The following is a 23,210-nucleotide window of genomic DNA, read 5'->3' on the forward strand; positions in this document are numbered from 1 at the left end:
CAAGATCCCCTGGCTCCCTGCCCTCAAAGACAAGGACGTTGAGGAGAGCTGGCTGCTCTTCAAGGATGCCCTCCTGGAAGCACAAGAGGTGTCCATTCCCCTGAATAAGAAAGTGGGCAGGCAAGGTAGGAAACCGGCATGGCTCAGCGAGGACCTGCTGAGAGAACTGAGGGCGAAGAAAGGGGTGTACAAGCTCTGGAAACAAGGCTGTGTCACCTGGGAAGAATACAGGGGTGCCATCCAGACTTGCAGACAAGGGATCAGGGAAGCCAAGGCGCAGGCAGAACTGAACATGGCGAGGGACATGAAAAACAATAAGAAAACCTTCTACAGGTACATTGGCCAGAAGAGACAGGCCAAAACGGGCGTACCTGCTTTGGTAAATTTAAAAGGAGAACTGGCTTCAACAGATGAAGAGAAAGCTGAGGTGCTGAATGAGTTCTTCGCCTCAGTCTTCACTGGTGGCCAGGATTCTAGTCTTTTTCACGACCCTAAGCCCTGCATCCCCAAACCTCTATGTGGGGACCAAGGAGGTAAATCCCTCCCCACTGTAAGGGTAGAGCAAGTCTGAGAGTGCCTCCTTAGAATGAATGAGTACAAGTCTATGGGGCCAGATGGCGTGCATCCCAGGGTCCTGAAGGAGCTGGCTGAGGTGGTTGCCGAGCCGCTCTCCACCATATTTGAGAAGTCGTGGCTGTCAGGTGAGGTCCCGGACGATTGGTGGAAGGGTCACGTCACTCCCATATACAAGAAGGGGAGCAGGGAGGACCCGGGGAAATACAGGCTGGTGAATCTCACCTCCGTGCCTGGGAAGATTATGGAACAGATCCTCCTGGACGACATGCTCGATCACATAAAGAATGAGCATGTGATCCGAGACAGCCAGCACAGCTTCACCAGGGGAAGGTCATGCTTAACTAATCTTGTGGCCTTCTATGATGGAGTGACGGCATTAGTGGACGAAGGGAAGGCGACCGATGTCATTTACCTGGACCTGAGCAAGGCCTTTGACATGGTCCCCCACCACATCTTCATCTCCAAATTGGAGGGAAGTGGGTTTGATGGGTGGACAACTAGATGGATAAGCAATTGGTTGAATGGCCGCAGACAGAGGGTGGTGGTCAATGGCTCTATGTCCAAGTGGAGGCCGGTAACGAGCGGTCTCCCTCAAGGGTCTGTTTTGGGACCGGTGCTCTTTTACATCTTTATTAATGACATTGATGAGGGAATGGAGTGCACCCTCAGCAAGTTTGCTGACCACAGCAAGCTGAGTGGTGCGGTAATACGGTGGAAGGAAGGGATGCCATTCAGAGGAACCTCAACAGTCTGGAAAGCTGGGCTCGGGTGAACCTAATGAGGTTCAACACAGCAAAGTGCAAGGTTTTGCACTTGGGCCGGAAGAACCCTAGTCACCTGTACAGGCTGAGAGGAGTGGTCCTTGAGTGCAGCTCGGCAGAGAAGGAGCAGGGGGTCCTGATGGACGAAAGACTCAACATGAGCCAGCAGTGCGCTCTAGCAGCTCGGATAGCAAATGGGATCCTGGACTCCATCAGGAGAGGGGTTGTCGGCAGGGATAGGGAGGTGATTGTCCCTCTCTACTCTGCTCCTGTGAGGCCCCATCTGGAGTACTGTGTCCAGGTGTGGAGCCCTGAGTACAAGAAAGACATAGAGATTTTGGAAAGGGTCCAGAGGAGGGCCACGAAGATGATCAGGGAGCTGGAGCATCTCCCCTATGAGGACAGGCTGAGGGAGTTGGGCTTGTTCAGCCTAGAGAAGAGAAGGTTGCGGGGTGACCTCATTGCAGCCTTTCAATACCTGAAGGGCTGACAATAGCAGGACTAGGGGAATTGGTTTTAAGTTAAAAGAGGGAAGATTTAGGTTGGATGTTAGGGGGAAATTCTTCACTGGGAGAGTGGTTAGGCCCTGGAAAAGGCTACCCAGGGAGCTTGTGGATGCCCTGTCCTTGGAGGTGTTAAAGACCAGGTTGGACGGGGCCCTGGGCAACCTGATCTAGTAAATGTGTTTTTGGTGGCCCTGCCAGGCAGAGTGTTGGAACTACATGATCCGTGATGTCCCTTCTAACCAGGGTCATTCTGTGTGATTCTGTGTGTGATTCTGTGTAAGCAGAGCACATTGTAAAGATGCGGTTGCGCTTGACTGGTGGAGATGACCCACCTCATGCCCTGCATAGAAGTAAAGCTGTGCCTCCCGTCTCCACATTTCCCTTTGCAGTGTGCTGTGGGAGGTCCCAAGGGAGAGGTAGCAGCAGCATGGGAGGCCTCCAGGCCCAGCAGAGGTCAGACCTGCCCTGTGCACGGCGCAGACGGATGCACTGGTGGCAACATGAATAATTTTTATGGAATTTTATTGGGGAATCAATTCTTAGGAAGGGTGGATAAGGGTAGGACAAGGGGAAATGGTTTCAGGTTAAGGGAGGGAAGATTTAGGATGGATGTCAGGGGGAAGTTCTGTACTATGAGAGTGGTGAGGTGGGGGAACAGGCTGCCCAGTGAGGCTGTGGATGCCTCACCCTGTAGGTGTTCAAGGCCAGGTGGATGGGGCACTGGGCAGCCTGGTGTAAGAAATACGGAGGTTGGTGGCCCTGCCTGTGGCAGGAAGGGTTGAAAATTGTTGATGTTTGAGGCCCCTTCCAACATGGGCCATTCAGCGTCTCTGTGGTCCGATTCGGTCCGAGCCCCTGAGGGCTGCTTGTGGCCTAGTTGCAGGCCCGGCCGTGTTCTGGCCAGCTGCTGGGGTGGTGTCCTAGCACTGCCTGCGGGGTGGCCTCTTGGCAGGAGGTGCAGAGTCCTCCGAGGTGTGAGTCCTCCTCCTCTTTGGGGCTCGCCGAGGCGCCCTGCGTGAGCACTCCCTGCCCGTGCTGGCACTGGAGGGACCTGGCACTGCCTCCCCCAGCTCCTCTTGGGCGGCTTCTTGGGCCACATCCACCGGAGCCGGGTTGGATGGAGGCTGGCTGGGTCCCTCACAGATGGCACTGGTTGAAGGGCCAGGAAGCTCCTCCTCCACATTGCCTTCCCAGGTGCTGCTGGAGGGCTGTGGCTCAGGAAGGTGTGCTGGGGAGGCTTCTGCTCCATGGGCTGCTACAGGGCTGCTCTCCTGCCCTGTGGATGCATGGGAGGCATCCTGGGCAGGCTGATGTTGCTGCTCCCTGCCGCAGAGCTGCGCAGCTCGGACAGCGAGCCATCGTGCAAAGCGGGCAGCCTGGCTTTGCAGGGAGCTGATCAGCCGCGCAGTCAGCGCTGCCTCGTCCAGGCCAAAGAAGGACCGGCCTGAGCTGACAAGGCGCTGTACTGCAGAGCGTGCCCCGTGGTCAGCCCCAGAGACCTGCCTCAGCTCCTGCCGCAGCATGGGCACCAGGGGCTGGGACACAGATCGGAGCTGGAGGAGTGGGGCTGCCCTGTGTGCCCTAGTGCGCACCTGGCGTCGTCTGCGTCCTCTTCTGGCCCTTGGCTCATACTGTCGGAGGACAAACTCTTCATAAGTGTTGTCAGCACGCACCAAGTGCCGGATGGACATCACCCTGCCTCTGCACAGGGGGCACTTGCGCCTCCTCTGGAACCAGCGCCGGATGCAGCCAAAGCAAAACCGGTGCATGCACGGCATTACATGGCTGGCATCAGTCACGCTGTCCAGGCAGATAATGCAGCGATAGTCCATCGCAGTGGCCATGCTGTTCAGCTGTGATGGAGGACAGGAGAGCTCAGGCGATGATGGGCTGCTCCTCACCACGCTGCTGCAGCAGCAGGGGTCACGCTAGGAAAGGAAGAGAGGCCACAGTCACTCGCTGAGCCCGGCAGGGAAGGAACAAGTGCCCACGTCCCTTGCCAAGTGCCCAATTCCCTCCCTCCCAGCTGCCCAGGGTGAGGTGTCCCCTTACCGGCTCCCTTTGCTGCTGGGGTCTTCTGAGTGCCCCGGCTGCCTGAGCCAGGCAGGTCGGGGAAGAAGCTCCGGTGGCTCTGGGGACGAGCACTGAGAGCGGCTGTCAGCAGCTCCCAGAACACGAGACCAGCACCAAGGCAAGACTTGCCGCTCGCTCCAAACCTCACAGACACGCTCGGCTGGAGTTCAGGCACAAGCCAGACTGAGAGAGAGACTCTGTGGCCCGGCTACAAGCAGTGAGGGCCAGGACGTCACAATCCACCTTAGTGACGTGCTGCGTGTGTCACTGCCAGTGACATCACAATGGGCCATCATCATCTGCTGCACTCCAACCACAGCAATGGCGCTCATCTTTTCCACAGTGTCTCTTTCCACTTTATTATCCAACATCCATATTGAAACTTGCCTGCTTTCTGGCCAGTGGATTGTTACTGGAAATGTACTGAATGCGCATCTTAGAATATAAAAAGGCTTGCTTAGAAGAATGAGAGTGAGAGATACATTATGAGAGAGATACATTATGATCATGTTCATCACAGAAGTAAATAAATCCAGAAACTGGAGCATAGGAAGATCCACACAAATATGCACAGGAACTTGTTTATGGTGAGGGTGACAGAGCACTGGAACAGGCTGCCCGGGTGGTTGTGGAGTCTCCTTCTCTGGAGATATTCAAGGACCGTCTGGACACTAACCTGTGCAAGGAAGAAGGCAAAATAAGGGCCACTGGGGTTGAACGGGTCATTCAAGGGACTGTACCAGACTCCGTGGGCAATGATGGCAGACTGCAAAGGGAGGGAGTAGGGCAGGGGGATGCTGGGGATGCTGCTGTTCTAGCGGATCCTGGATCCCTTATAAAGGTGTCAGGATGGACAGCCCGGCTGAAGAGCCTTTCTACTAATGCACTCAGCCTGAGTGACAAGCAGGAGGAACTGGAAACTGTGATGCACTCGGAAAGTTATGACATTGTTGCTATCACAGAAACGTGGTGGGATGACTCCCACAATTTGGATACTGCCATCGACAGCTATAGACTCTTTAGGAGAGATAGGCAAGGTAGGAAGGGGGGGGGGAGTTGTTCTCTATGTCAGAGATTGGATAAACTGTGAGGAGCTCCCTATGAGAAACAGGAACAGGTTGAGAGCTTGTGGGTTAGGATTAGAGATGGGACTAATAAAGGCCAGCTGGTACTAGGTGTATACTACAGGCTACCTGATCAAGGGGAGGCTGTTGACGAGGCTTCCTTGCTCCAGATGTGTGAGGCGTCTGGCTCACAGGCTCCTGTCCTGGTGGGGGACTTCAACCATCTGGGCATCTGTTGGAAAAACCACACGGTGAGCTGCAAGAGCTCCAGAAGGCTCTTGGAATCCATTGATGATAGCTTTCTGGTTCAGGTATTGGACAGACCGACCAGAGGTGAAGTGTTGCTGGACCTGCTGCTCACCAACGCTGAGGAGATCATCAAAGGCATCAAGGTTGGAGGCTGCCTGGGCTCCAGCGACCATGCCCTGGTTGAGTTTGTGATCTCAAGCGATGTGGGCCTGGCAAAGAGCAGGACCAGGACGCTGAACTTTAGAAGAGCAGACTTCAAGCTACTCAATGGATTGCTGGCCAAGATCCCCTGGCTCCCTGCCCTCAAAGACAAGGACGTTGAGGAGAGCTGGCTGCTCTTCAAGGATGCCCTCCTGGAAGCACAAGAGGTGTCCATTCCCCTGAATAAGAAAGTGGGCAGGCAAGGTAGGAAACCGGCATGGCTCAGCGAGGACCTGCTGAGAGAACTGAGGGCGAAGAAAGGGGTATACAAGCTCTGGAAACAAGGCTGTGTCACCTGGGAAGAATACAGGGGTGCCATCCAGACTTGCAGACAAGGGATCAGGGAAGCCAAGGCGCAGGCAGAACTGAACATGGCGAGGGACATGAAAAACAATAAGAAAACCTTCTACAGGTACATTGGCCAGAAGAGACAGGCCAAAACGGGCGTACCTGCTTTGGTAAATTTAAAAGGAGAACTGGCTTCAACAGATGAAGAGAAAGCTGAGGTGCTGAATGAGTTCTTCACCTCAGTCTTCACTGGTGGCCAGGATTCTAGTCTTTTTCACGTCCCTAAGCCCTGCCTTTGACATGGTCCCCCACCACATCTTCATCTCCAAATTGGAGGGAAGTGGGTTTGATGGGTGGACAACTCGATGGATAAGCAATTGGTTGAATGGCCGCAGACAGAGGGTGGTGGTCAATGGCTCTATGTCCAGGTGGAGGCCGGTAACGAGCGGTGTCCCTCAAGGGTCTATCTTGGGACTGGTGCTCTTTAACATCTACATTAATGACATTGATGAGGGAATGGAATGCACCCTCAGCAAGTTTGCTGACCACAGCAAGCTGAGTGGTGCGGTAATACGGTGGAAGGAAGGGATGCCATTCAGAGGAACCTCGACTGGCTGGAAAGCTTGGCTTGTGTGAACCTAATGAGGTTCAACACAGCAAAGTGCATGGTTTTGCACTTGGGACAGAAGAACCCCAGGCACCTGTACAGGCTTGGAGGAGTGGTCCTTGAGTGCAGCTCGGCAGAGAAGGACCTGAGGGTCCTGATGGACGAAAGACTCAACATGAGCCAGCAGTGCGCTCTGGCAGTCCGTAAAGCAAATGGGATCCTGGGCTCCATCAGGAGAGGGGTTGTCAGCAGGGAGAGGGAAGTGATTGCCCCTCTCTACTCAGCTCTTCTGAGGCCTCATCTGGAGTACTGTGTCCAGCTGTGGAGCCCTGAGTACAAGAAAGACATAGAGATTTTGGAAAGGATCCAGAGGAGGGCCACGAAGATGATCAGGCGGCTGGAGCACCTCCCCTATGAGGACAGGCTGAGGGAGTTGGGCTTGTTCAGCCTAGAGAAGAGAAGGTTGCGGGGTGACCTCATTGCAGCCTTTCAAAACTTGAAGGGCTGACAATAGCAGGACTAGGGGAATTGGTTTTAAGTTAAAAGAGGGAAGATTTAGGTTGGATGTTAGGGGGAAATTCTTCACTAGGAGAGTGGTTAGGCCCTGGAACAGGCTGCCCAGGGAGGTTGTGGATGCCCCGTCCTTGGAGGTGTTCAGTACCAGGTTGGACGGGGCCCTGGGCAAACTGATCTAGTAAATGTGTGTTTGGTGGCCCTGCTGGGCAGGGGGTTGGAACTACATGATCCTTGATGTCCCTTCCAACCGGGGTCATTCTGTGTGATTCTTTGTGTGTGATTCTGTGTAAGCAGAGCTCAGCGTAAAGATGCTGTTGTGCTTGACAGGTGGTGATGACCCACCTCATGCCCTGCATAGAAGTAAAGCTGTGCCTCCCGTCTCCACATTTCCCTTTGCAGTGTGCTGTGGGAGGTCCCAAGGGAGAGGTAGCAGCAGCATGGGAGGCCTCCAGGCCCAGCAGAGGTCAGACCTGCCCTGTGCACGGCGCAGACGGATGCACTGGTGGCAACATGAATAATTTTTATGGAATTTTATTGGGGAATCAATTCTTAGGAAGGGTGGATAAGGGTAGGACAGGGGGAAATGGTTTTAGTTTGAGGGATGGAAGATTTAGGATGGATGTCAGGGGGAAGTTCTGTACTATGAGTGGTGAGGTGCGGGAACAGGCTGCCCAGTGAGGTTGTGGATGCCTCACCCTGGAGGTGTTCGCTGCCAGGTGGATGGGTCCTGGGCAGCCTGGTGTAAGAAATACGGAGGTTGGTGGCCCTGCCTGTGGCAGGGAGGGTTGAAGATTGTTAATGATTGATGCCCCTTCCAACATCGGCCTTTCTGCAGCTCTGGTCTGATTCGGTCCCAGCCCCTGAGGGCTGGTTGTGGCCCAGCTGCAGGCCCGGCCGTGTTCTGGCCAGCTGCTGGGGCGGTGTCCTAGCGCCGCCTGCGGGGTGGCCTCTTGGCAGGAGGTGCAGAGTCCTCAGAGGTGTGGGTCCTCCTCCTCTTCGGAGCTCGCCGAGGTGCCCTGAGTGAGCGCTCCCTGCCTGTGCTGGCACTAGAGGGACCTGGCACTGCCTCCCCCGGCTCCTCTTGGGCGGCTTCTTGGGCCACATCCACCGGAGCCGGGTTGGATGGAGGCTGGCTGGGTCCCTCACAGATGGCACTGGTTGAAGGGCCAGGAAGCTCCTCCTCCACATTGCCTTCCCAGGTGCTGCTGGAGGGCTGTGGCTCAGGAAGGTGTGCTGGGGAGGCATCTGCTCTGTGGGCTGCTGCAGGGCTGCTCTCCTGCCCTGTGGATGCATGGGAGGCATCCTGGGCAGGCTGATGTTGCTGCTCCCTGCCGCAGAGCTGCGCAGCTCGGACAGCGAGCCAACGTGCAAATCTGGCAGCCTGGCTTTGCAGGGAGCTGAGCAGCCGTGCAGTCAGCGCTGCCTCGTCCAGGCCAAAGAAGGACAGGCCAGAGCTGACAAGGCGCTGTACTGCAGATGCCCCGTGGTCAGCCCCAAAGAGCTGCCTCAGCTCCTGCCACAGCCAGGGCAGCAGGAGCTGGGACACAGATTGGGGCTGGAGGAGTGGGGCCGCCCTGTGTGCCCTAGTGCGCACCCAGCGTTGTCGACGTGCTCTTCTGGCCCTTGGCTCTTACTGTCGGAGGACAAACTCTTCAAAGCAGCTGTCATCACGCACCGAGTGCCTGATGGACATCATCCTGCCTCTGCACAGGGGGCACTAGCGCCTCCTCTGGACCCAGCGCCGGACACAGCCAAAGCAAAACCGGTGCATGCACAGCATTACATAGCTGTCATCAGTCACGCTGAAGAGTGAGCAAAGCCTCAAAATGGTGGTAAGGTAACATTTTGCTATAGAAAGGGAAAGGGGAACTTCACAGAAACCAAGACAAAGGGTAACTGTACATTTAAAAGTGCAGGGAAAGGGGGAATTACAGACACTTAGTCAAAATAAAGCCAGAGAAGAGGGCAATAAAGATAAGAAGAAACTGTCCGGAGACCTCTGACAAGAAGGATTAGATCCTCCCCCCCCGGGCAAGATGATGCCGACATGGGAGAACAATAACAGCAGATAACACCAAGAAGAAAACAGAAGAAGAATTTCACCCCAAAACGTCGGCAAGGGTCACGGGGAATGGTGTCAGGGGGAATGAGGGAATGGGGTCGCAGGGAACGGGGCCATAGGGAATGTAATGAATATGTAATCAAACTGAGGAGGAGACTATTGATTATGTATTAGCTTAACCTATATCTGTAACACACTTTTCTCTTTACGGTGTGCAAGTTTGGAGGAGCTATCCCCCTTGCACCCGGCGCTGCGCAACACTGGAATAAACATACCTGCTTTATAACCCATCTCTGGATTATAGAGTTTGATTCCGCAAGTCAATTTGGCACCCCAGATGGGACCCTCTCTGTTCGGCTGCAGGACCAGCTGAGAAGGGGGACGCCTTTGGCGCGCCCCGAGATTTCTCGGAAGGACTCCCCTCCCTCATCTGATCACTGCAGGAGCAGACAAGAACCATCTATCGGCGGACCAGGTATGTGAAATGGGGGACCCGTAAGTCGTGAGGAGACGTCCTACGCAGGGCACAGTGGAGTCGGCGTGCTCCCCCCCAAGGGACGTGAGCTCACGGGTTAGGTTAGGTTGCCGGCTGGGTTAGGACTCCCTAGGGAGTGCCTACAAAGGGGCCAGTAAGTCATACGCATGGTAAAAGAGCTATTGCTCACATTCAGGTGATTGCTAATTGGGCAGAACTTGTCTGCTCTCTGGTACAGGGTGATTTGGGTAATCCTGGGATAATTGGTATCGTACAGCGCTGTTTATATAGGTGACCTAAGTCAACAACTAGCACCGGTGTTCTTAACATCTTTGGTTAAGCTTAACAAATGATATATTGTAATTCTGTTTGAATTGTCGTGTGAGTGTGGTGTGAGTGAGACGCAGCACAGCTGCGGGGCGAGTGCGGAGTCCCGACCCGCGGTTCCGTCCTCCCGCGAGGGAAACGGCCGGGGACGGACGAAGCGAAAGTTGTCTCCAATACTTGTTTATCTATGTTTTAATACGTGTTTATTTTGTATTATTAATTACTGGTTTTTGTAAAGTATGTGGTCATAAGTCATAACAATGCTGTTGTGTCAGAAGTGGTTTTACTTATAAAAGAATACGGTGGTTTATATTAAGTTACAATGGGAAAATCACAGAGCAAAGAGGTCCCTGCGCGCTCACCCCTGGGGTGTATACTGGCACATTGGCGAGATATCGCTGGGGAACCAGGAGGAACCCTGAGCCGAAAAAAAAAAAAATCCTGATTAAATATTGTAATCAGTGGTGGTTGATTTATAAGCTAGAGGACAGGGACAATGAACATATAGAGGAATGTCTGTGTGGAATGAGCATCAAGCCATTTATGTGATACTGTGTTCTGCCTGCGAAGAGGTGTAAGGGAGGTGGGTCAGTCAGTGCTGGCTCTGTGGCGAGAGGTGTATAACTGAACGATATGGATTGCTAAGGGAAAGTTATAAGGTAGTAAGAGTGTTTATGGAAACTGAAGAACTGTGTTGTTTGATTTGTGGGTTTTGAAGGGAATGGGACAAACTGTTTGGCTGGTATAAGAAAGTGTAGTTGTTAATGTCATACGGAAGTATTGTTGAGGGTACGTGGAAGTGTAAATGAGGGTACAAATAGTGGAATAGTGTACAGAGGAAAAAGGGTTAAAGAGAAAGTGAGTTTATCTGTGCTGGCATGAGAACAACCCCCCCGCACCGTTCCCCTGCAATCAGAACTCTCAGAGTGGGAGAGGGAGCCAGGGTCAGAAACTGCTGCTGTAAACAGCAAAGGGGAAGGTGGAGAGGACAGGGCACTGGAAGTGAGAATAGCCTTCATGTGCAGAGATCTGGGAAATCTGAAATCTGGGCAGCACTGGATGGCTCTGGAGAGGAGGTGAAATGTAATGATTAGAGTTTGGAAAGTGAGAAAGTTTGGGAAGGACAAAAGTTGAGGAAGGCAAAGATAAAAACAGGGATGTCAGGTCTGAAGAGAGGTGTACAATAAGAAGAAAACAAACAAACAACAACAACAACAACAAATAACAAAACAAACACCTGATTGAGAATCAGAGATGTTCAGGGAATTGAGAATAATAACAGCTGTTACTGTTGTGGCGCTAGAGTAGGGCCATAGGACCCAGGGATCCCCCATGAGGAAAGGGGGGGGAGGGAGGCTTGAGGAGCCCAGGGAGGGCTCTGCCCCGCTGGAATGAAAGCAGTGTGCAAATGCAGTGGGACACTGGTAGAGAAATCCGACCAAGCTGAGTGAGAAGGAATTGCCTCTGATTGCAGAACTGAACAATGAGAACTTGGGAAGTTAACCCTAGCAGATACACCGATGAAACTGCAGCTAAGGAAGCAGGATAAAGTAGTTCATTTTCTGATGGATATGGGAGCTTCTTACTACCCATAGATGGTTTTGTAACAGTAGTAGGTGCTACTGCCCAACAAGAAAAGGCTTACTTTTGGAATTAATTAAATATAAGCTAAGAAAACAAGTAGGAATACAGAAATTCTTGTACCTGTCAGGTTACCCTGGCAAGAAATTTAATAAAACTGGAGCTAAGGGTCAAACAATATTGGCTGATTAAGAATTGTAAGTCTGACTATTAACACAAACTGGGAAAAACAATGTTATACCCCCAGGAGCCACAGCAATCTCAATTAAGACACACTTAGGGGTGTGGGCATCAGGGCCTAAAATTAAGCCCTAAATACAAGTTAAAAGCAAGAGCTCACCCACTCAGGGTAAAGTGGTGCCCTTTGAGGATATGTGACTGTAGAAGGACAAAAGAAATAATAGATAATTTTTTGAGTTTGAATTACTAATTGAATGGGAATCCAAGTACAAAACTCCAATTTTGCCAATTTGCTAGATTTTCGGATAGCAAGTGCTTTAGTTTGGTAGAAGACATGAGGACAAGTAATGGAATTGTTGAATGGATACACTCAGTGATGGAAAATCCATGCACTTTATCAACCAAGTTAAGGAATGAATAGGTGGAGTTTGCCTTCTGGATTTGAGGGATGTCTCTTCTGCCTGGTTTGACTAAAGGAAGCCTAAGGTTATTTGCCTTTGAATAGGAAAACCCTAATAGAGGGAGAAGAGACTCAGTTAACCTGGACAGTGTTACCCAGGGTTGTGAGAACAGCTTAATGATCTTTGAGAACTGGTCAACTCATGAGCCTGAGACCTGGGATCCTCCATCCTAGGGTGGAACTTTACTGGAGCATGTGGATGCCACAGCAACAAAAGGACTGTGTACAATAGACTGAGAGTTTGCTGAGTTTCTTGGTTTACAGAAAGCACAAATAACTCAGAAATTACAGCTGGACTTTGGACCTTAAGGACTGCCAGGAAAGAAGCCATCTGCTAAGCCCCTGAGCTGCAAACTGCCAAGGAACTCCATACGTTCCCAGGAATGACAGGAGGGTGCTGACCATGGATACACAGCTACGGACTGATGGTAAACCTCAAACAGCTTGAAGTGAGTAAGGGATGGTGCCTGAGGGCAGTGGCTGCACTGGTGTTCAATATTCAAGAAGCCTATAAATCTACACTGGGCCAAAGGACACCAGTTTTAATATCTCATACAGTGTTTACTGTATTGGAGGCAAAAGGGGGACATTAGTTCATTGGCTCTCACCCCAAAGATTCCTGAAATACCAGGCCATCCTGGTAGAGCAAGATGATGTAGAAATAATTGTGACTAATATTGTCAACCCAGTATCTTTCCTTAGCGGAACTCCCGGAGAACCAGTATTACATGACTGCTTTGAATCAACTGAAGCTGCACATTCCAGCCGGTCAGTCGAACCTGAAGGACGAACCCTTAGAAGATGCAGAAGACACCTGGGTTACCAGCAGCTGCAGTTTTATGAGACAAGGAGACTGTAAGGCAGGACATACAGTAACTGCTACTGACCAGGTAATCGAAGCACAACCACCAGCTGTGGGGACTTCCCCTCAGAAGGCTGAAATAACTGCCTTGACAAGAGCTTCAATCATATGGACAGATGCTAAATATGTGCCACACGCTCATAGTACCATCTGAAAAGAGCAAGGATTGCTCACACACAAGGAAAACAGCCTGATTTAAATCTACCAATGGTTATTATATGTTGTAAAAGACATCAGAAATGTAACACTGTACAGGAAACAGAAAATAAGATAATAGATCAGGTGGCAGAACAGGCAGTTGAAGAGGGCTTCAATTCCAGACGGTAAACTTAAAATCTCTGAAGCCAAGTCAAAACCTGTAAAATATTCTAAAGAGAACAGGAGTCCAATTAATGATTTAGAAAGGAATAGAGCAAGTTGACAGATGGGTGCATGCCCAAATGGACATTGTTATGCCCTTTAGTATTTTATGGAAATTGGTTATAAAGGAAGATAAGAGAATATATTGGGCAAACTAACACTACAAAGTACAGTCCCAGTACCAGGAACAGGGCACAAGTGGGCCTCACGGGAGAGGGCCTTCCAGGGCAACAATGGCAAATTGATTTCACAGAACTCCCAAGAAAAGGGGGGTATTGCTGTATGAAAATTTCTGTAACCTTAGAAACAATTGAGGATGCTGCTGCAGATGCCTGATGGACAATCCAAAAGGAGGTATCCTGTTTATCCAAAGATGCATTGCAACATGGAGTAGGCAGGGATAACACCGATTGGGGAATAGTTTTCTCTGGACCATGGGATAAACTTACTAGTTGCCAAATTTAGGATGACTGAAACAGTTTTTCTTAGCCTGCGTCACCTTGCTATTCTTGGTGTGTTTTACTTGTGTTGTTATAAGATGCCTTTTGTGTCTGCACCAAGGTACTGGAAGGGAATACGAGGTTTGGAAGAGACATGAGCTGAGACAAAAGGTAGAGAGCGGAGCCTATTTTGAGACCCATTAAGAATCTAGCAGGTAAAAGACTGCTAGATTAAAGAAAAGGGGGGAATTGAAGAGTGAGCAAAGCCTCAAAATGGTGGTAAGGTAACATTTTGCTATAGAAAGGGAAAGGGGAACTTCACAGAAACCAAGACAAAGGGTAACTGTACATTTAAAAGTGCAGGGAAAGGGGGAATTACAGACACTTAGTCAAAATAAAGCCAGAGAAGAGGGCAATAAAGATAAGAAGAAACTGTCCGGAGACCTCTGACAAGAAGGATTAGATCCCCCCCCCTGGGCAAGATGATGCCGACATGGGAGAACAATAACAGCAGATAACACCAAGAAGAAAACAGAAGAAGAATTTCACCCCAAAACATCGGCAAGGGTCACGGGGAATGGTGTCAGGGGGAATGAGGGAATGGGGTCGCAGGGAACGGGGCCATAGGGAATGTAATGAATATGTAATCAAACTGAGGAGGAGACTATTGATTATGTATTAGCTTAACCTATATCTGTAACACACTTTTCTCTTTACGGTGTGCAAGTTTGGAGGAGCTATCCCCCTTGCATCCGGCGCTGCGCAACGCTGGAATAAACATACCTGCTTTATAACCCATCTCTGGATTATAGAGTTTGATTCCGCAAGTCAACGCTGTCCAGGCAAACTGTGCAGCGACAGTCCAGCTCAGTAGCCATGCTGTCCAGCTGCAATGATAACAGGAAAGTGCAGGGGATGAGGGGCTGCTCCTCATGCCACTGCTGCAGCAGCAGGGGTCACGCTAGGAAAGGAAGAGAGGCCACGGTCAGTCGCTGAGCCCGGCAGGGGAGGAACAAGTGCCCACGTCCCTTGCCAAGGAAACCCTCCCAGCTGCCCAGGGTGAGGTGTCCCCTTACCGGCTCCCTTTGCTGCTGGGGTCTTCTGAGTGCCCCGGCTGCCTGAGCCAGGCAGGTCGGGGAAGAAGCTCCGGTGGCTCTGGGGACGAGCACTGAGAGCAGCTGTCAGCAGCTCCCAGAACACGAGACCAGCACCAAGGCAAGACTTGTCGCTCGCTCCAAACCTCACAGACACGCTCGGCTGGAGTTCAGGCACAAGCCAGACTGAGAGACTCTGTGGCCCGGCTACAAGCAGTGAGGGCCAGGGAGCTTAATTCACATTAGTGACGTGCTGTGTGTGTCACCGCTCCTCACGTAGGCGTAATGGTGCCAGTGACATCACCACTGGCAATCATCATCTGCAGCAATCTCAACCCAGCAATGGCTTCCAGATTCTCAAGAGTGCCTTGGTCCGTTCCATTCCCTGTATTACATCTGCTCACTGCTGGCATTTTGTAGCAGCATCTGAGGCTTTGATTGACTCTTCCCACTTTGCTCCAGCTGTGACAAATTTACTGGTCTTCTGTCATTCATGTGATTTCTCCTTTCTCATTCCTATCGTTTCTCTCACAGCTCTGACATTTACACAAAGCCTTTTTAATGAAATTATCTGGTTGAGCTCCCAACTGAGAATCACATCCTCAGTTCCACACGCCCTCCAAGAGGTGAGCTAACTGTCCACATCCTTTTCTTTCCTTTTCAAAGCTCACACTTCAACTCCTGTCTCATGGTATTTAACTGCAAAGCCCCAGCAGCAATCTCTCTTATTGTAGTCCTTAGATCTGAGTTCTGCCAAAAAAGGACACAATTAATAACTTTACTTTGAGGCCATGATGAATGAGAGGACCACGATGCATGTTCTCACTTCTCAGAAGCAAACTCGAGCATGACCAGGAAACAGATTGCAATAGAAGCACACAGCCCTTCTTACTCATTCGCTGACCGATATAACACGGAGATTGACATCCTCAGGCTGAAGCGTGTAGGCACTGGTGCACTGCAGGAAGCAGAAGTTTGGATTGATGGGCTTTACAATCTGATGTACCTGGTGCACTGTGTTCATCAACTGCATCCTGCTGGAAATCACCATTGGGCGTCCTAGCCATCAAAAAATAAATAAATAAATAAAGGTTTTGCCAAGATTACAAGTTTCGATCCCTAAGAAATCTGCACAAGCATAATTTATGTTCCTATAGTAAATGTATTTGGTTGAACTAAAAAAGGAAGATTGGTGATTTTTTTTTTTCCTGGAAATCAAACTGAGGGAATATAGAATAGCTGAACAGGTGAGACACTGTGAAGCCAGTGAAGTTTACTAAGACTGGGTACCCCAGTAGATGAAAAACAGGGAAGTTCTAGATAACGTCCAATGCATGGCCTCAAAGATGATGACAGGCCTGCACCATCTCCTCTATGAGGACGGGCTGAGAGACCTGGGGCTGCTCAGCCTGGAGAAGGCTAAGAGGGGATCAAGTGAAAATGGGCACAAGACAAGTAGATGGGGCCAAGCTCACTTCAGTGGTGCCCAATGACAGAATAAATGGGCACAAAGCAGAACATCAGAAATTCCATTTGAGCACAAAGAAAAACTTCTTTACTGAGATTGTGACAGAGCAGTTGATCAGGCTGCTCGGAGAGGCTGTGTAGTCTCCTTCTCTGGAGATACTGAAAACCTACCTGGTTATTTTCCTTTGCAACCTGCTGAAGTGAATGTGCTCTAGCAGGCTGCTGGACTCCGTGACCTTCAGCGGTTCCCTCCAGCCCCCACAACTATTGTAACTCTGCAAAGACTGTTCAAAAGATGATGCTTACCTTTCTTTGCAGTCTTCTCCAAATATGGAAAATTGTTGGTATCTCCTGACCCTACTTTGAAAAATGGAACATCCAGTTCATGAAGAAATTCCACAGCCATCTGAAAGAAAACAAATAAAAGAAATAAATGAAAATCACTGTTTTTCAACATTCTGCTTCAGCTGCGTTAAGGACAGACAAGAACCATCAACAAGCCAACCCTGCAAAATAGCAAAAGCAAAGTTTAATTAAATAGGGCATGTATACAAAACCCTCAAAGTCTACTAGTTCCGAACAGAGAAGGTACAAAAGAGAAGGAAAGGTAGGTCAAATAAATGCAGAGCAGATGCTTCAAGAGACTGGTCTTAAGGCTGACAGTTAGGAAAACTCTGGGTCAGACAAATGACTAGATTTCAAGATCGACACTGACAACATGGCTGGATTTTTCTGTCAGATGCCTTTACAACAACGGTGTTGTAAAAATGCCTTCTACAAACACTAAACCTGGATCTCTGAAACTGCTTTCAAAGTACTCTTACTACTACGGAGGAAAATAGTAAAAATATTGCTGTTTCCTTCCAAAAAATAAGTAATGTACAGATACAGCAAAAATCACATTTGCATAGTGAAAAATAAGGCTCTATCCCTCTACCTCCTGGCCACACTGTTAAAACATTGGGATCAAAAACAGAAAAATATTTCAAGTTTGAAAGTTGATAGAATTTTATTCTAACCCAAGGATTTCACAAGTTGACACTAAGTAGGGCGTACATTCCTCCTTCGAGGTAAAATGACTCTGATACTTACATAGGCATCCAAAAAACTATCGGTGGGCAAAAAGAAAACTATGAGGGATTTCCTTCTATCACTGATATGTGAAAATAAATATAAAACATGCCAATAAAGATATACAACAAAGCCATAGGTTTAATCCAAGGAGATTGCACAAGATGACATACAACATTTAGACAAGGTATCTAATACTACTGCTCATGCGATAACTGTCTCCTGGACATTGGCAGCTTTTTCATAAGGGGTTCTGTGAGCAGGCCCAGCCTGAGCATCAAGGCTGGACCAGACACCTCCAGAGGTCCCTACTGACCTCAACCACTCTATGTAATTTCAAGCAGTAGAGACAGTGCTAGAGGGAGTGGTTCAACAGGATCCTGTTCCACCTCCGGTACATTCTGGAACAGAGCAGATGAAGAACTTACCTGTAGTCTCTGTATTTACTTCACACGTCACTTCACACAACTTCCTCATACAATTAAAGGCACATTTTAACCTCCCTGACGGACCTGGAGTTCCACAGATCACATTCAAATTACACAAGATAACAAATACTACATCAATCTATGCAACATCTGCAGAAAGCTCAAAGATCTGTGGCTAACAGAACCACTGCTAAAGTGTCAGCAGCCGCGTGAAGAAACTGCTGCTCAAAGAACGATGTCAGTACTGCTAACCGACTGATGAGGTAACAAGCCTGGGAAGCATCTCGAGAACAAAAAAGGGCTTTACCAGTGGAAACGGAACTTTACCACCACATCTCACACGCTGCAGAATGTGTGAGAACTGCTGTGAATGGCAGCAGATGAGCTGTACTTCAGTACACTGAAACATACAGGCTGGTGGGTGACTGCCCAAAAGTTCACAGACAAAATCAGTGCATGTTTCAAGAGCAGCACAGCAACGTCAAGACCATTCTCCATCTTGAAGGAAAAGGGAGCGTAAACATTTCTGGTGTTTAGAAACATGAACTTACAGCTCATAAACAGAAATAATGGGGGAAAAAAAATAGGGAAAAGATTAGTATTAGGTAGAGGAAAGTTTATAGAGGAAAGTCTGACATATAATCAGCCACAGAGGATACAGAAGCAAACAGGCAGAGCTACATCAGTCTAGTTTCCTCATTTACCAGCCCAACATCTACAAGCACCAGGTGGACCTTTTACTGTAAGAGCTTTATGGCACAACAGATGCAACAGCTGAACCTTGCATCATGCTGGTGTGGTGTATTTACCTCGTCCATGCCAGAAGCCGTGAAGAAAATCCCAACCTCTTCCGCGTACTTCTTCAGCTCCCTGTACTGGTCGTGACTGAACTCCAAGTGGCGCTTGTGCTCCCCGTAGGTCTTCCCCCACGAGTGTTTGGAGGCGTACGGCCTCTCCAAGGCTTTTTTGTTGAATTTGTATTCCAGTTCGCTCTTCTGAAACTTAGCGCAGTCTGCCCCGCACTCCTGCAAACGCAGCCGGGTCACTCCCAGGAGCAGCACAACCGACCCCATTCCGCACACGCAAAGGCCGTGCAGGCAGCACTCACCTGCAGCCCGGCACTGCCCCCATTCCCATCCGCACAGCCGGCTGCGGCACACCGACCGCCCCCCGCAGCTCCGGCACGGCGCACTCAGAGCCGCCAGCACCGCCCGCCGGCTGCCAAACGCTCTTTATGTCGCTCCCACCGCGACCTCATTCTCCAGCCGCTCACCCGCATCCAGCCCGCTCCTCCCGGGGGAAACCGGGGGCCCGCTCCCACCTCCCCGCCCGCAGCAGCTGCCCGAGCACCTTGGCCATGCGGATCATGCGCTTGGCGATGTCCAGGTCGCCCTGGTGGTTCTGCCCGATCTCCGCGATGATGAAGCAGGGATGGTCGCCGCCAATGCGGCGCCCGGGACACAGCTCCAACTCCCGCGGCATGATGGCGCCGCCGCTGCCGCCGGCTGCTCGCGACTGCGCCGACCGTCCCCGAGAGCCGGCAGCCGGCCCGATGCGCTCCGCCCGGCCAAGGGGAGGGACGGGCCGGGCCGGGCCGGTGGGTGCTTGGAGGCGGAGCCGGGAGCCGGAAAGCTGGAGGGCTGGAGAGCTGTGGGGCTGGGCTGAGGCCTGTGCGGGGGCTGAGGCCTTTGCGGCGTCCGCACGGGCGGTTTGCGGGCGATCCCCGCTTCTCCACAAGCTCCTTTTAGGGAGCTGTAGGGAGCGGTAAGGTCCCCTTGAGCCTCCTTGTGTCCGGACTGATTCTCCGTGTGCCCTCAGCTGCTCCCCACAAGGCTTGTGCTCCACATCCCTCACGGCTTCTTTGGCCTTCCCTGCTATGCTGCGTGGGCAGAGTCCATGCAGAGACTGGAGAAAAATGATAAATTAACAGAAGAAAGAGTTCCTGCGTTTGGAGATATCCACGTGGTCAACTACTCCACATCCCGACCCTTCCAGGGCAAGAGGCTTGCCTTCCTGTCTTCCTCCAGAGACTCTTTCATGCTTTGAAAAATATAACAAGTCCATGACCAAAACAAACCTGAAAAACCTTTTGGCCTCACAGTTTCACTTGTCACTTCCAAATGTTCAGGTGTGGCATAACTGGCACTTCTAAAAGACAATGAAACAGCAGGCACCTGTTGTGGAGCCAGCTGTGTAATGTTATCTCTCTCCTTCCAGTGAACGTTTGCAGGGCTGCTTTGTATTACCTGTGTGATAACTGAAAGCCAAGATTCAGATGGTGAGCAGAGGACAAGTGAGGTAGTTACCTGCTAGCTAGTGCAAGCTGCTGGAGAGCTTCAAAGCTTACTAAGTTCCATTCTTCCCTCTGTATTACTGTGAACCTACTTGCAAATCTTTTGCTGGGCATTGTCAAGAACCTCTAATGAGCAATTTTGCTTCTTCACAAGCGGAGCAGCTCAGGAAAACAAACATAGTCAAAGTGAGTGGGGGAACACCTTCACAACCAAACATTATAGACCCCGAGGCTTCTGTGCAGGTGCGGAAGACTCAGTTATGCTTGTATAAACTCCTTTGTACATCTACCAGTGGGATCAATGTGTAACAAGTAGGAGTGGAGTGAAACCTTTTAGGTTGTAAGCAGAGCACATTGTAAAGATGCGGTTGCGCTTGACTGGTGGAGATGACCCACCTCATGCCCTGCATAGAAGTAAAGCTGTGCCTCCCATCTCCACATTTCCCTTTGCAGTGTGCTGTGGGAGGTCCCAAGGGAGAGGTAGCAGCAGCATGGGAGGCCTCCAGGCCCAGCAGAGGTCAGACCTGCCCTGTGCACGGCGCAGACGGATGCACTGGTGGCAACATGAATAATTTTTATGGAATTTTATTGGGGAATCAATTCATAGGAAGGGTGGATAAGGGTAGGACAAGGGGAAATGGTTTCAGGTTAAGGGAGGGAAGATTTAGGATGGATGTCAGGGGGAAGTTCTGTACTATGAGAGTGGTGAGGTGGGGGAACAGGTTGCCCAGTGAGGCTGTGGATGCCTCACCCTGTAGGTGTTCAAGGCCAGGTGGATGGGGCCCTGGGCAGCCTGGTCTAATAAATATGGAGGTTGGTGGCCCTGCCTGTGGCAGGGAGGGATGAAGATTGTTGATGTTTGGGGCCCCTTCCAACATGGGCCATTCTGCAGCTCTGGTCTGACGCAGTCCGAGCCCCTGAGGGCTGGTTGTGGCCCAGCAGCAGGCACGGCCGTGTTCTGGCCAGCTGCTGGGGCGGTGTCCTATTGCCGCCTGCGGGGTGGCCTCTTGGCAGGAGGTGCAGAGTCCTCAGCGGTGTGAGTCCTCCTCCTCTTCGGAGCTCGACGAGGCGCCCTGCGTGAGCGCTCCCTGCCCGTGCTGGCACTGGAGGGACCTGGCACTGCCTCCCCCGGCTCCTCTTGGGCGGCTTCTTGGGCCACGTCCACCGGAGCCGGGTTGGATGGAGGCTGGCTGGGTCCCTCACAAATGGCACAGGTTGAAGGGCCAGGAAGCTCCTCCTCCACATTGCCTTCCCAGGTGCTGCTGGAGGGCTGTGGCTCAGGAAGGTGTGCTGGGGAGGCATCTGCTCTGTGGGCTGCTGCAGGGCTGCTCTCCTGCCCTGTGGATGCATGGGAGGCATCCTGGGCAGGCTGATGTTGCTGCTCCCTGCCGCAGAGCTGCGCAGCTCGGACAGCGAGCCATCGTGTAAATCTGGCAGCCTGGCTTTGCAGGGAGCTGATCAGCCGCGCAGTCATCGCTGCCTCGTCCAGGCCAAAGAAGGACAGGCCTGAGCTGAGAAGGCGCTGTACTGCAGATGCTGCCCCGTGGTCAGCCCCAAAGAGCTGCCTCAGCTCCTGCCGCAGCCAGGGTAGCACGGGCTGGAACACAGATGGGGGCTGGAGGAATGGGGCCGCCCTACTGCGCATCTGGCGTCGTTGGCGTCTTCTGGCCCTCCTACGCTGTCTGAGGACCAATTCTTCATAGCTGATGCCTGCCTCCACAAAGTGCAGAATGAACATCACCCTGCCTCTGCACAGGGGGCACTTGCGCCTTCTCCGGACACACCGCCGGATGCAGCGAAAGCAAAACCAGTGTTTGCACGGCATGACAAAGCTGGCATCAGTCACGCTGTCCAGGCAAATGGGGCAGCGATGATCCAGCTCAGCAGCCATGCTATCCAGCTGCGATGGTCTACAGGATAGTGCAGGGGATGAGGGGCTGCTCCTCACGCCGCTGCTGCAGCAGCAGGGGTCACGCTAGGAAAGGAAGAGAGGCCACAGTCACTCGCTGAGCCCGGCAGGGAAGGAACAAGTGCCCATGTCCCTTGCCAAGTGCCCAATTCCCTCCCTCCCAGCTGCCCAGGGTGAGGTGTCCCCTTACCGGCTCCCTTTGCTGCTGGGGTCTTCTGAGTGCCCCGGCTGCCTGAGCCAGGCAGGTCGGGGAAGAAGCTCCGGTGGCTCTGGGGACGAGCACTGAGAGCGGCTGTCAGCAGCTCCCAGAACACGAGACCAGCACCAAGGCAAGACTTGCTGCTCGCTCCAAACCTCACAGACACGCTCGGCTGGAGTTCAGGCACAAGCCAGACTGAGAGAGAGACTCTGTGGCCCGGCTACAAGCAGTGAGGGCCAGGACGTCACAATCCACCTTAGTGACGTGCTGCGTGTGTCACTGCCAGTGACATCACAATGGGCCATCATCATCTGCTGCACTCCAACCACAGCAATGGCGCTCATCTTTTCCACAGTGTCTCTTTCCACTTTATTATCCAACATCCATATTGAAACTTGCCTGCTTTCTGGCCAGTGGATTGTTACTGGAAATGTACTGAATGCGCATCTTAGAATATAAAAAGGCTTGCTTAGAAGAATGAGAGTGAGAGATACATTATGAGAGAGATACATTATGATCATGTTCATCACAGAAGTAAATAAATCCAGAAACTGGAGCATAGGAAGATCCACACAAATATGCACAGGAACTTGTTTATGGTGAGGGTGACAGAGCACTGGAACAGGCTGCCCGGGTGGTTGTGGAGTCTCCTTCTCTGGAGATATTCAAGGACCGTCTGGACACTTAGCTGTGCAAGGAAGAGGGCAAAATAAGGGCTACTGGGGTTGAACGGGTCATTCGAGGGATTGTACCAGACTCCGTGGGCAATGATGGCAGACTGCAAAGGGAGGGAGTAGGGCAGGGGGATGCTGGGGATGCTGCTGTTCTAGCGGATCCTGGATCCCTTATAAAGGTGTCAGGATGGACAGCCCGGCTGAAGAGCCTTTCTACTAATGCACTCAGCCTGAGTGACAAGCAGGAGGAACTGGAAACTGTGATGCACTTGGAAAGTTATGACATTGTTGCTATCACAGAAACGTGGTGGGATGACTCCCACAATTTGGATACTGCCATCGACAGCTATAGACTCTTTAGGAGAGATAGGCAAGGTAGGAAGGGGGGGGGAGTTGTTCTCTATGTCAGAGATTGGATAAACTGTGAGGAGCTCCCTATGAGAAACAGTCAGGAACAGGTTGAGAGCTTGTGGGTTAGGATTAGAGA

At 51.3% G+C, this 23,210-nt stretch overlaps 2 protein-coding genes across 8 annotated transcripts; both read right to left on the bottom strand.

Annotated features, from left to right (window-relative positions):
* Positions 1-2,348: 2,348 nt before the first annotated feature.
* On the bottom strand, positions 2,349-4,951 carry LOC146753845 (uncharacterized). Its single transcript, XM_085528718.1, has 2 exons — positions 3,896-4,951; positions 2,349-3,771 (listed from the first exon to the last, which is right to left on the bottom strand). Exon 2 carries the CDS (start codon positions 3,685-3,687, stop codon positions 2,764-2,766), a length of 924 nt encoding a protein of 307 aa, XP_085384844.1. The 5' UTR covers positions 3,688-3,771; positions 3,896-4,951; the 3' UTR covers positions 2,349-2,763.
* Positions 4,952-7,356: 2,405 nt separating this feature from the next.
* On the bottom strand, positions 7,357-19,165 carry LOC146753846 (N-acetylneuraminate-9-phosphate synthase-like). Of its 7 annotated transcripts, none has more exons than XM_085528726.1 (6): positions 18,999-19,165; positions 18,458-18,673; positions 16,456-16,555; positions 14,665-15,741; positions 14,372-14,475; positions 7,357-8,643 (listed from the first exon to the last, which is right to left on the bottom strand). In XM_085528726.1, exons 1-4 carry the CDS (start codon positions 19,128-19,130, stop codon positions 15,575-15,577), a joined length of 615 nt encoding a protein of 204 aa, XP_085384852.1. In that variant the 5' UTR covers positions 19,131-19,165; the 3' UTR covers positions 7,357-8,643; positions 14,372-14,475; positions 14,665-15,574. The 7 variants fall into 7 exon arrangements, with proteins under 7 accessions (XP_085384852.1, XP_085384848.1, XP_085384851.1 ...); XM_085528722.1 differs by having other exon boundaries at positions 7,357-10,123; XM_085528725.1 differs by having other exon boundaries at positions 14,372-14,549.
* Between the last annotated feature and the right edge of the window lie 4,045 nt (positions 19,166-23,210).

This window comes from Coturnix japonica, chromosome Z (genome assembly GCF_054131305.1).
Source record: "Coturnix japonica strain WE chromosome Z, WE-NBRP24, whole genome shotgun sequence".
Taxonomy (NCBI): domain Eukaryota; kingdom Metazoa; phylum Chordata; class Aves; order Galliformes; family Phasianidae; genus Coturnix; species Coturnix japonica.